We start from the raw sequence: 14,405 nt of genomic DNA, 5'->3' as shown, positions 1-14,405 counted from the left end.
GTTCAACTTCTATGGAACACTAATGAACTTAGAATCATTTTAACCACTGGGTATATCAAATAAAATATGCTGCTGATTTTCCTCCACCCTTCTTTAATTGGAGAATGAGAGGAAACAATTAGGACTTCCAATCTCATTCATACACTAGTAGGAGAGCACACAAGAAAGAAGTCCAGAGTACCCAAGCCACTGGGCCTGTTGTTGGAAAGGGAAGAGTCAGTGGTCAAAGATATTTCAAGGCTTTAAAGGTTACTGCCAACTTGAAGAGAATCTATAGATCCCTTCAAAATGCAGCTCAACAGACACTTCCTATAGGAGGCCTTCTTGACTTCCAAGTAGTTAGTATCCTCTGTTACTAAAATTATTTTGTATTTATGTTATCTATAACTTATCCTTACCTTTTTATACATATGTTGTCTCTACCCAATAGAAGATAAGTTCCTCAAAAGTTCCAGAATATCAAGAGAATTAATGAAAAGAAATGCAAGGATCTGTACCAGATCTAAAACTATATTATAAAGAACCAATCATCAACACTACTTGGTACTGGCTAAGAAACAGAATGGTAGATCAGTGAAATAGGTTAGGTACACAAGACACAGTAGTCAACAACTATAGTAATCTACTGTTGATAAACCCAAAGACTTCAGTTTCTGGGATAAGAACTTACTATTTGACAAAAACTGCTGGAAAATACTATGGCAGAAACTAGGCACAGACCAACATCTTACACAAGTCAAAATGGGTACATACATGATTTAGACATAAAGGGTGATACCATAAGCAAATTAGGAGAGAAAGGAATGGTTCATCCGTCAGATGTACTGAGAAGAATTTATGACCAAACAAGAGATACAGAACATTACAAAATGCAAAATGGATAATTTTGATTACACTAAATTAAAAAGGTTTTGCACAAACAAAGCCAATGTATCCAAGATTAGAAGGGAAGCAGAAAGTTGGGAAATATTTTTTATAGCCAATATCTCTGATAAAGGCCTCATTTCTAAAATATATAGAGAACTAAGTCAAATTTATAAGAATACAAGTCATTCCGCAAATAACAAATGGTCAAAGGACATGAACAGGCCGTATTCAGATGAAGAAATTGAAGCTATCTATAGTCTTATGAAAAAATACTCTAAATCACTATTGATTAGACAACTCTTGAGTTATCACCTCATATCAATCCAATTAGCTAATGTGACAAAACAGTAAAGTGATAAATGTTGGAGAAGATGTGGGAAAACTGGAACATTAATGCATTGTTGGAGGAATTATGAACTGATCAAACCATCCTGGAGAGCAATTTGGAACTATACTCAAAAGACTATAAAACAGTGCATACCCTCTGATCTAGCAATACCACTACTAGGTTTGTATCCCAAAGAGATTATAAAAAAAGAGAAAAGGACCCACACATTCAAAAATATTTATAGCAGTTCTTTCTGTGGTGGAAAAAAATTAGAAACTGAGGAGATGTCCATCAACTGTGGAATGGCTGAATAAGTTGTGGTATATGAATGTAAAGGAATACTACTGTTCCATAAAAAATGATGAGCAGGCAGATTTCAGAAAAACCTAGAAAGAATTACATGAACTGATGCTGAATGAAGTGAGAAGAACCAGAAGAACACTGCATACAGTAACAGCAACATTGTGTGATGACCAACTTTGATAGACTTAGCTCTTCTCAGCAATGCAATGATCTAAGACAGTTCCAAAAGACTCATGATGGAAAATGCTACCCACATCCAGAGAAAGAACTATGGAGTTTGAATACGGATCAAAGCATACTATTTTCTCTTTTTTTTTCTTTCTCAAGGTTTTTCCCTTTTGTTCTGATTCATCTTTCTCCACATGACTAATGTGGAAATATGTTTAAATACATTGTACATGTATAACCTATATCAGATTGCATACTGTCTTGGGGAGGGGTCAGTGGAAAAAACATGGAACTTACAATCTTATAAAAGTGAATGTTGAAAACTAAAAATATATAATTAAATGATCAAAAAAAAAGTTCCTTAAGGGCAAGAAGTATTTTATTTTTGCATCTCCCTGTGCCTTGCATAGAGTCTGCTACTTAAATTAAGTACTCACAGAATCTAATATCAGTCAAAGCATGAAACATGGGTAATACATAAAGTCCATGTGAAATTTTAACAGGACATGAATTTGAGGGAGCTTTTGCTTCTTTTTTCAGTTGTGCGATTAATCCAAAATGTGTAAACTATCTCCACCAATACAGAATGACAGTTCATCCATAAACTGTAGTCTTAGAGTGAATTCCTGAAGATGACATAGCTAGTGTGACAACCAAGTCTAGTCCTCTATCTGCTGTACCAGGATGCTTCTCTTGAAGAAAATGCATCGGTATCACAGAGGATTGGAAGAGAGGAGCCATAACTTAAATGTAAGGGTATTCTTTGTTCCAAAGAAAGAAATCTAGAAGGAGAAGGGAAGTAAGATTACACATTAAGAAAATACAGCATGCAAATCTAAAAACTTCAGAGTAGAAACAGTATGTCTGGGTAAGGTTATAGTTATGGAAGTAAAAGATATAGTTATGAGAGTATAAGATGGACTACCTGGCTACACAAAAGGCATGGATAATACTTTCCTAATAAAAATGTAAAGATGGACATAGAAACAAATCAGAGTAGCAACAGGAAGCATGAACTACCAAATCCTCTTCAGGAAGTCTTAGGTGCTTTTAGTAAAGCATCTGCTCAATCCCACTTCCCTGGCAGTTTCATTGGCCAGAAGATAGAGGGAGCAGCAATAAAGAGAAGTAGTTGGGTCTCTGGATTCAGTTCTGACCAACAAGAAACTGTGCATTATATGGAAGTGATGGGACCTTTGGGAGAAAGGGATCACGTCAACTTGGAACGATTCTTCAAGAAGGAAGGGAATGCTATGCATGGACCATAACTCTGGAGGGTGGCCTTGACAATAGCAGATATCAAAAAAAATGAAAGAAAATATAGGAGGGGATGGTGGTGGTAGTGTGATTCTGACCACATGGTCTCAAAAGATCCCAATGAGGGGAGAAATCTAAATGGAGCTTCCCTGGGAGAATGACTGAATTAGATTTCAAAAGAACAAGTATAAAGGGATGAAGAGAGGGATGTACAAACAGGGGTAATGTGCTTATCTGCGCTTAGTCTCTGCATAAGCTCCTCAAGGGATGATTTCATTGATTTTTGAATGCCCAGCAACAGTACCTGGCAGGTTGGGCATTTTCTAAATGCTTGTTGATCGACTAATGATCTTGTATTACGTAAATTAACATGCATGTGTGCCACATACTTCCAGTAAAAGATAAGCTCACTGAAGCCAAGGAGCCTTTTTAATGCTAATATCCCCAGTGATTCACCAGGTGCCTTGCATATAATATCTATTTAACACATGCTGGTTGAATTGAGAATGCATATCATAATACCAGCAGGACAATGGACAAACTGGCAGTGTTTATGGAGGAAATGGAGAAATGTAATAGAAATAAAAACTCAGAGGACAAGTTTATCTAGTCTTACCCCTTGCCCAGTGTATTAACCACTTCTACAACATTCTTAACTAGAGGTGATAATAATAAAAGTGATTCTATAGAGCTATAAGGTTTGGAGAGCACGTTATATATACATGACACCCACAACCATCTTAGGGGGCAGGTGCAACTATTACCCACATTTCACAGATGAAAAAATTGAGGCAAAGATAAAGTGACTTACCCAATACATTCAAAGTAGGATTTGAACTCAGATCTTTCTGACTCCAAGTTCAATCATCTCTCCACTGTGCAACCTAGATGCCTGTGATCCACCTCCTGTCTGAACACTTCCAGTGTTCAAAGGCAGCTTACTACTACTTTATAATTGTTATACTGTACTATGCTTTGGGGGCAGCACACTGGATAGATCTGAGTTCAAATTTAGCCTCAGACATCAGTAGCTCCACGACCCTGGATAATTCACTTAACTCTGTTGACCTCAGTTTCTTCATCTGTAAAATGAGCTGGAGAAAGAAATGGCAAACTACTCTAGCATCTCTGCCAATAAAACCCCAAATGGGGTCATGAAGAGTCGGACACAACTGAAAATACTAAAGAACTATAAAACAACATGTTGGTCAAATGCTTTTAGTATTCTGTTCAGTCCTAGGCAGAACAAAGGGCTCGGAAAAGTAGTTAACATCTAAAAGAAGATAACAAGATGATAAAAGTCCTGAAACAAGGCAAAAAAACCAAGAGCTGAGAAGAACTTGTGGGAACAGGACTGTTATTTGCATAATATTTCAGGTTATGTGGTAGAAGGATTAGATTAATTCCATACTACTCTAGAAGGTAAAAGTTATAGGGAGGCAAATTTTACCATGACATAAGGAAATATTTTCTAATAATCACTATTATCCCACAATGGAACAATGATTGAAGAAGAAGGAGCTTCCCAGAACACCAAGAAGTCAAGAGTCTGGGTGACCATTTATCAAGAATATTACAGAAAGAATCTAAGTATCGGACGGAGGTTGGAGCGATGACCTTTAAAGTTCCTTCCAACTCTTAAGAACCTACAATTGAAAATCAAAGACCGCACCCAAGAGCATTTGATGAAAATGAGTGCTCTCTGTTATATAAGCACTGCCCCCAAATCTCCAGCAAACACTCGAGTTTGATTCTACCACGTGAAAATCTATTACTATTTTTATAAACTAAGCAAAGAAACAACCACCAAATAAATCTGTTTCTAAGTCAATCTACATCCGCTATTGTCAATTCTTTCCTCTGAGTCAATAAAGATTTATTAACACCTACTATGTACAGGCACTGTGCTAAGGGAAATGGCTGTACATAAAAGATGCCCTCAGGATCCCCTCCATGAAAATGGAGGAAATTAGCTTTCCCCAGAGACAGCGAGCAGGAGGAATTATACAAGTATCAATGGGAAGACAAAGAGACAGAATAAAAACAGGTTTGCAAACAGCAAGGCAGGCAAGGGATGGGCAGTGATTTATCTATCCTTAAGGATTCCTTGACTGAATTTTTACCTATGATCCACAGGTTTGTTTCAAAAGTTTTAAAAATAATTTCCCTATCAGCATTTCCATTTGTGGAGGGGGAAGAAAAGTTTTCATCAATCATCCTACAGATAAATCCCACCTACCATCATCCTCCTTCCCTTATCTGTTCCCTATGGGTACAGAAAAGCAATCATTAGATTTTCATAAAATTTTCAAAAAAATTTTAAACCAAAAGGTACAAGAAGATTATTAAATTTCATTAAACATCTGGATACACCAGATCCCAATAATTTATATAGTGAAGTTAAATCCATGCAAAAATATACACATGCTTAGGGGAAAAAAGCCTTATAAGATGAAAATAGAAACACAAACAAAAGACAGCCAAAGACATTAATTCCTGTTAACATTGAAAAGGAAGAAAAGAGAAAAGACATTATTACCCTTAGTACACACTAAGTTCAATCCATTTATCCCTTTGAAACCTAAGCAAATACTTCAGTGTTTCCAAGGGTATCATGAAGGCCCTGTGACATCCAAAAACCAACTAATCTACAGACATTTATTCAGTGTTGGACCATAAAGCAATCTAAAGGGCCTGAATCATATCCTGAAGTTCCAGGTCTCCAAATGAGCCTCCAATGACCTCCTGGGTCATTTGGATAACACTTCTTTGGAGATGACATGATAAAAATGGATTCTGTACTGTAGGTCAAATGAAATCACTAACTGCACACAAGAATGAGGAAAGACATTCGAGTCAGGAAACAGAATAGGAAATACAAATTTGCTATTATCCATTGTCCATATACTTATTTAATATGGATGTGAGCACTCAGGTTCAAGCAAACGAGAAATTAACAAGCATTTATTAAAACGCCTACTATGTATCAGGCACAATTCTTGGTCTCACGGGGCTTATATTCTATAGAGGGATATATATCCACAACATGTTACAGGAAGTCCCCTGGCCCACATAGGTGCCCATATGACATGACTATACTTGCTCATGCTCCTTGAGTTTTGTGTGCAATAGGGATACAGCAAAAATAGACATTGAGCAAAGAGTGTCAGACATAAAGACAAAAAAACAAAACAAAACCAAAAAATCCTGAGTTCATATCCAATCTCTGGCATTTACTAGTTATGTGCCCCTAGGGAAGTCACATGACCCACCTGTTTTAATTTCCTCATCTATAAAATGGGGATAATAATAAACCCTTCCATTTCCATGGTTGTTGTGGGAATAAAAGGAGTCATTTGTAAAGTGTGCGGCAAACCAAAAAGTGCTAAATAAATCTTAGTTATTATTATTAACAAAAGGGAAAGGAAATCTGACTGAAACTGTTCTAGAGATGCCAATTATTAGTTACAAGCTACTTTGAGCCTTTTACTTTTCATCAGCTACTGAATTCAATAAATGTTCGCTGAACTGAATTAATTGCCTACTGTGTGCAAGGCACTGTGTTCAGCTTGAGGGTGCACAGATAAATACAACACAGACCCTATTATCAGGAAATTTAAATGTAAGAACAAGAAAGGTTGAATGGTACTTCTGCCATTTATTTCCTATGAAACCAGTGATAAGCCATTACAACTCTCTGGACTGCTATTTCAACAACCGGAAAATAAGGGGGCCGGTCTCTAATGTCGCTTCCAGCTCTAAATATTTGACCCTAACATCCTATGACATCCTACAATAATGATACTAATAAAGCAAAGTGATACAAGGTGAGAGGGTGATAAAAGTGCAAAGGAAAGGTCCAAGCAAACGTCTACTGTCTCCATTAGGAAGGTAAGCTACTCCAACACTGATCCGCAGTCATTTCCAATTCTCCAATAAGGCGACAAGAAGACCTTGAGTAAATATATCCCAAACCTCCATCATTATCACCCACTAAAAAATCCTTTCCCTGGATTGTGGCTCTGTCCTAGGCACAAAAATGTGGCCCAAAATACAAAATCCAAAAACACCTGAGCAGTAACACCATTACTTGGAAGTTTGCCTCAACCTCCATACGTCCTGTGGAGCCAAAAAGAACACTTGAAATAGCCCCTGACAGCAAAAAATTCAGAGGAAAATTAAGTAATAGGATCCTAGATCATCTATATACTGGAGCAGAAGTCTCTAAAAAAACAGAGGTAAAAAAATCAGAAGAAAGAAAAGCAGAAGAGTCGTAATGAAAGTTTCCCAAAGCATTGATTCCACAAATATTTTTATTACTGTTGTTTAACCATTTCAATAGTGACCAACTCTTTGTGACCCCATTTGGGATTTTCTTGGCAGCGACGCTAGAGTGGTATGCCATTTCCTTCCCCAGCTCCTTCGACAGACCAAGAAACTGAGGCAAGTAGGGTTAAGTAACTTGCCCAGAGTCACATAGCTAGTGAGTGAGTGAGCTACATGAATGAGTGAGATCTTCCTGACTCTAGACCCGGCTATCTACTGCATGATCCAGGGCAGTGCTTCTCAAACTGTGGCTCTCCACCCCATTTGGAGTTGCAAAAAAAGTGGCGACAGTAAAAAGTTTCTGAACATACAACAAACAAAAATCAATTAAAAATCAAACGTAATGAATCTGAGGTGTTTCTGGCAGCACCTGCCAGTGTTGTGTTGCACAACTTCACTGCAGTGTTGGTTACGAACACAAAGCCTGCACACTTTGCAAAGCGCACAAGCCCTCAGGCCACACAATGCCAATCTAATGAAGGCTGACCAAACAAGAAAAGGGGTTGCAAGTGGAAAAAGTTCAGGAAGCCTGACCAACAGCACGAAGAAGAAGGTCAAGCAGTGATGGATGGATACAAGAAACTAAAGCTGACAAAAAAAAGGGGGGGTAGAGGGTAGGGAAGAGGGTAGGACAAATAAGACAATAATCCACGGTACAGAGAAAGCAGAATAATTCAGTTCTGCTTTCTAAATTTTAGAAGCAAAAAGCCTCCAGGAAAAGTTTCCTGAGGGCAGGAAGGGTCTCATGTTTTAATTTTATAGCTTTAACACTTAACACAAAGCTTTGCACATATTGTAATATATGCATGTAAAATACCATATTTCTTTTATTGCAAAGAGAATGATCTTTGGACTGGAAAGATGGAACAAAAATGGCTAAAAAAGAGTAAATATAAACATAATAACATAAAGAGATAGTAAAAGAGCACCTACCAGCCATTAACCATTTCAAATCATAAATACCAAAGAAGCTACATCCAAACAGGTGAATATAATTTACAGGACTACTATCAACAACCTCTAAAAAAATCAAGAGAAAACAGAAGAGTGGCCTAGAAAAAATCAAATGTCCCAATTTTCTAGAGGAAGAAGAGAGTGGAATCTAATAGGCCAACAAGCTCTACTCCTCTAAAACAAAATTCTAAGAAGTATTACTTAAAGGGGCAGTTTTTGAACATCTAGGGGCAGGGGAGATGAAGGTCACAAAGAAGAAAATCACAGTTTGACCAAAGACAAGTCAAGTCTTTTGCTTTTTGGTAAGAATACCAGACTAAGAAATTAGGAGAATGCTGAGCATAGAGCACAGCTAAATATCAGGAAAGTATTTGGCCAAGTCTCTCAGATATCATTCTTGTAGACAGGAAGTAGAAATGCAGACTACATAACAAACAGAATGGTTAACCATATTTGAAACTGGTTTGAATGACCAAACCCAAAGACTCTGTCTTCTGATTTATTCACCTTTTTTTTCCTTCCTTCCTTTTTTTTCTTTTGGTGAGGCAATTAGGGTTAAGTGACTTGCCCAGAGTCACACAGGTAGTAAGTGTCAAGAGTCTGAGGCTGGATTTGAACTCAGCTCCTTTTGACTCCAAGGCCAGCGCTCTATCAACTTTGCCACCTAGCTGCCCCTATTCACCTTTTTCTAATGCAAAAGTTTATTATTCAGGTCTTCAGGTACATTTAGAGCTCACCCTCAAAATTTCCTTCCAATTTTATAACCCTGTGAACTTAAATGGAAGCCTCCCCATGGTGCAGTGGGTAGATAATCTTGGCCTCAGGTGAGGAAGACCTGAGTTCAAATTCAGCTTCTGATACAGCTACTGACCCAACCTGTCTGCCTCAATTTCCTTCAACTGTGATGTGGCATCCAAAAGTTAAGGTGATCTTAGGCTATGTTAAAAGTGGCATATTTTGATTAAAAAGCAAGTAATGTTAGTCTACACTGACAAAGTACCTTTTTTAGGGGAACTCCAAATACCTATTTAATGCTATTTATAATGCATGCTATTTAATCAGAATGACAGGCAAAGACAAATAACACTGTGACTAAAATATTATCACTTAAGAATACCTTTTCTTTGCATCTCCAATAATGTCACTCCAATGTTTTCTAAGAGTATTTTACTAAAATTATAACAGAATTTTGTAACAAAAGAAATTCAAAGTGCTTTCTCCTTCTGGGTTTATTTTAATAATTTAAAAAATGGAAAATATAAAATCTTGAGATTTTCTTTTAAAAAAAAGAAAAGAACATCATAATATCCAAAATGAAAGAGGTGATAATCCCACTGTACTCTCTCTGGTCAGATCGCATCTAGAGGAGAGTATGTTCAGTTCTGAGAACAACATAAAAAAAGAACAAAGAGAGAACACGACATGGAAGAACATCAGAAATATGTGAAAGCCTCAAGATCATGTCATACAGCCATTGGCTGAGGGTACATAAAGCATGTCCTCAAATGACTGAAGGTCTGTCATGTGGGGAAGGAATTCCCTCAGTCCTGCTTGGCTCCAGAGGCAGAAACAAGAGCAAAGAGTACCGATTAAGGAGTTCAGGCTTCTTAAAAAAAAAAAAAAATTAGAGCTTTCTAAACATGTACCTTGAGAAGCAGTGGTTTCTCCAGTTGACCGAGGCAAGCAGAGGTTACATGACTGGCCCAGGGTCACACAGCTAGCAAGTAAGTGACTGAGGTTGAATCTGAACTGAGGTCTCCCTGACTCCAGGCCCAGCTTGTTCTATCCACCAAGTCATCTCACTGCCTCCAAGATGAACAAGTTAAGTCACTTGCCCAGAGTCACACAATAAGTGCCAGAGGCTGGATTTGAACTCCAGTCTTCTTGACAATAGGCCCCCAGAGTTCCTAGCTGCTTCTAAAAACTTAGCTACTCTGATCAATACAATAATGCGAGACAATTCCAAAAGACCTATGATAAAAACTATTACCCACCTCCAGAGAGAGAACTGATAAACTAACTGCAGAAGAAGCATATTTTTTTTTCTTTTTAAAAACTTTTCTTTTTTTTTTTTTTGGCAACATGGCTAATGTAGAAATGTTTTGCAATATGTTTCTTGACCTTTTTTTTTTTTAGCTTCCCCCTTCCCAATATGGCTAATATGGAAATCAGCTTTTATAGGACTTCACATGTATAAGTGATATATTGCTTGCCTTCTCAATAGGTGAGGGAGGTAGAGAGAGAATTTGAAATTCAAAAATTTTTTAAACTGAATGTTAAAATGTTAAAAATTAAAAAAAGAAAACTTAATACCATCTCAAATGAAAATGTAGTCTGACCTTTTCCTACAGGAAAAAATAACAACTGTATAGAAAGCTGCCTAAAAGGGCATTGTTGCAAACCTGCTCTAAAGCATGTAAAATATAAAAATAGGAACTATATATTTGAACTAAGAAAGGGTTTAAAGAAATAAGAAATTTACTTTCTATTTAAGTCTAAAGAAAGAACAAGGACAAACAGTAAACGATAACAGTTGGTGATTAGTGAAAAAACCACAGTGGCTTATCTACTTTATTTCTTTTTTACTGCATTTCTTTAAATGTTGAACTAAATTACAGTAGTGTTAAAAATAACATTAACGCTAAAGATTATCTAGGTTCAAGGTTGCTTTTTTTGTTTGTTTGTTTTTTTGGGGAGGAAATTGGGGGGGTTAAGTAATTTGCCTAGGGTTACACAGCCAGTAAGTGTCAAGTGTCTGAGGCCAAATTTGAACTCAGGTCCTCCTGACTCCAAGGTTGGTGCTCAATATAATCACTATACTATCTCACTGTATGTGTGTGTATGTGTGTGTCTGTGTGTGTGCGTGTGTGTGTGTGTGTGTGTGTGTGTGTGTGTGTTTTAAAGAAAATTTTTAAGCATAATTGAGTGGAAAAGCACATTATATTATCAGTCAACCATGCCCATGGCCCTAACCATTTGGTCTATATCCAAGGCATATCCCAGGTACTTTAGTCACCTACCAGTAGCTACCTAAACACTAATATTATGCAACACACTCTCATATGAATTCCTTTTCCAAACTCCAATCTATAAAACAGTGTCATATTCCCAAGGCAGCAAAAAGACCTGGTATGATTTTGTCCTGTCCCATTTCAGTGAAGAGTCACTTACTGGTTCCTGGCCATCCATGGCTTCCATCCACAGTCTCCGGTCCTCTTCAGACAACGCCTGCATGGTGATAACACCTGGCCTGTGGGAAAGAAAAATGAATAAAAAATAAACACACCTGAAATGGGTAAAAGAGAAATGGGACAGCAAGAATGGTTTTAAGAAGCAATATCCTTTTTCCTGGGGTTTCCAAGAGTTGAACCAAATGACTTCTGAGATCCCAACCAGTTCTAAATCTATGATCTTATAATCCTTCCCCCAATCAAAGCTCTAAAACAAAGGACAGAAAGGCTTTCTGACTTGACTCTAATCACAAATGTCTTAGACATACCAAAATCATGTAGAAACTGTGCTAAATCTGAACCCATTCTCCCCAGTGGTCAAGGTGGTAGAGGGGAGAGCAAGCCCCTGAAATGTTGGGGAGAAATGTTTGCACATCCTTCTGGTGCTATGTCTTCAAAGTAATTATTTCTTTGTAAAAGCTTTAAAAAGAAACGTACACATTCCAGACACTGGAAATAGCAAGTTATCCTAATTCATTCAAATGGCTGTCTTTTATATTCTCAGAAACAAAGTCATATCCATTTACCTAACTAATTCTTAATGAGTCCAATTATCCTATAAGATGACAGTAACAAAACAAGTAGCCCCAATGTAACAACTCATTTTTATATGATACTGACGTTCCAATATACTTTACTTTTAACGATCCTGTAAGATAACACTTCTATGTTCCATGCTAGGTGGTACAATGGATGGAGCACCAGGTCTGGAGTCAGGAAGACCTGAGTTCCAATCCAGTCTCAGAACATTATTAGCTGTACAACCCAGGACAACTTACTTAACCTTGATTTGCCTCACTTTTCCCATCTATAAAATGGGGATAATAATAACACCTACCTCTCAGCATTGTTATAAGGATCAAGTGAAATAATAATTGTGCCAGGCACATAGCAAGCAAGCACCAGATAAGTGCTGGATTTTTCTCTGGTTACAATGAGGAAGAACAGAGGAAAAGATTTCCTGACATCCAGACCCATGATCTAAAGCATGGTCTCCTCAGTAGGTATAAGTAGAACAGAAAAACATTACTATACATAAAACCACAAATCTGCATTATATACAATACACATTTTTAAAAGTATATGACAATTCAGCATGTTACTTTCAAAATTGTCCTGCTTATCAACGTTTTCATTTAAAACGTTTTAACGGCCCTCTCTTTTCTTCTTTCTTTTTGGTTTTTTTGGCAATATTCTAGCTAGCTAAATTTGTTCTGCCTCTCCCCAACTGATGGTCACCCCTGTTGTTTCCAGTTCTTTGTTATAAAAAAAGAGTTACTATAAATATTTTTGTACTTATGGATCTTTTTTCTCTCTTTGATCTTTGAGGTACTGACTCAGTAGTGGTATTGCGGGGTTAAAGGGTATGCACAATTTAATGATTAAGGGGGAATGGTTCCAAATTGCTTTCCAGAATAGCTAAACTAATTCTAAGAACAGTGTATTAATGGATCTTTTTTTTTTTCACAACCACATCAACTATCATTTTACTTTCTTTTCATCTTTGTCAATCTGATGTGAAGTGAAACTTCAGGGCTGTTTTAATTTGCATTTCTCTAGTAATATTTTAGAACATTTTAAAAAAAAATATGGCTGTTAATTGCTTGGATTTAAGAACTGCTTACTCAAATCCACTATTTACTTACGAGGGAATGGTTGTCATTCTTATATACTCACATATTGGAATTCAAATATTATATATTGAATATATAAGAATATATCCTTTATCTTTGCTCCTCCAGTTTATGATATCATCTATTACATAAAAGTTCTGTGTCCCTTTGGAGTTCATTGTGCAATATCTGGTAAGATCTGGATCTAAATCTAATTTCTCCCAGATTGCTTTCGAGTTTTCTCAGCAGTTTTTGCTGAAAAGTTGACTCCTTGCCCCAATTATTGCGGTCCTTGATTTTATCAAATGCTATGTTTGTTTCTATATGTTATATGTCTAATTTGTTTTCCTTATTGAAATAAAATAGTTTTGACACTTACTTCTTTGTAATATAGTTTTGGGATCTGGGTATGCTTAGGCTCTCTTCCATAAGAGATTTTTTAAGTGAAATAATCATGCTCACAGACATGACAAAAGCAGCCGTTTTCTAATCTGCTAAGGATAGTTTTTAAAAGTTGGAAGGCAAAGAGGTTCAAATTTTTTATCTGAAAAAATTCAACTTTACTCTTATTTAATACTAACACTAGTCCTCACTCAGTTCATATGCCAGAAATATTTGTCATGTATAATACAGTATTAATAACATTTTCTATGAGAGCAAGAGTTTCATACCATTAATAAATAAAATAGACATTTTTAAATATTTTATCACATCTTTTAAAAAATTTATGTGCATATATTCTTGAGTATATAATATAATAATACAGGAATGAATGTATTTAATATATATATATACATATGAATACAGGGGAATGCTAAAAAAAATTATTGTAATAAGTATTCAATGAAAACAGTTTAGAGATCACTCCCTTAAAATGATTTGGGCAAGCTTCAAAAGAGCTTGCAGCCTGTTTATTTTTTAAAGCTATGCAGAAAGGTTTCCTAGGAATCACACATCCAACAAATAACATTTAACTGAGTTCCCACAGGTACTCAGCTCAGAACTGGGAGGGAGAGAGGAAAAGGGGGAGAGGAAGGGGGGGGGAGAGAGACAGAGACAAAGAGATAGAGAGAGAGAGAGAGACAGAGACAGAGAGAGAGAAAGAAAGATAGAAGGAGAAAGGAAGAGGGGGGGAGGGAGGAAAGGGAGAGGGGGGGGGAAGAGGGAGAGAGCACACACTATTACAAGAGAAAAAAATCACTCACTACAGAGAAGCTGTTTCAAGTACAAGGTAAGTCAAATCCTTCAAATCCTTCCCTTTCCAATAGACTGAGAGAACTTAACAGAGACAGAAAGAACCAATCAATGAATTAATAAGCATTTATTACTTATGCTGGCAGGCACTGTGCTAATGCTAGG

General features: G+C 36.8%; 1 protein-coding gene across 4 annotated transcripts in view; it reads right to left on the bottom strand.

Moving 5' to 3' along the window:
- Window positions 1-14,405, bottom strand: part of ARHGAP26 (Rho GTPase activating protein 26) — a 528,529-nt gene that overhangs the window by 297,028 nt on the left and 217,096 nt on the right. For all 4 annotated transcript variants that reach the window (XR_011971925.1, XM_072630633.1, XM_072630631.1 and 1 more), the window contains exon 11: window positions 11,375-11,453. Coding sequence is in view for 3 of the 4 variants with exons in the window: in XM_072630633.1 (XP_072486734.1) it covers window positions 11,375-11,453 (79 nt within the window). In the remaining variant the exon portion in view is untranslated. The remainder of the gene's footprint in view (window positions 1-11,374; window positions 11,454-14,405) is intronic.

Source organism: Notamacropus eugenii, chromosome 1 (assembly GCF_028372415.1).
Source record: "Notamacropus eugenii isolate mMacEug1 chromosome 1, mMacEug1.pri_v2, whole genome shotgun sequence".
Lineage (NCBI taxonomy): Eukaryota > Metazoa > Chordata > Mammalia > Diprotodontia > Macropodidae > Notamacropus > Notamacropus eugenii.
Note: the sequence above shows the minus strand (reverse complement) of the source record. Positions and strands in the feature narration are given on the sequence as shown.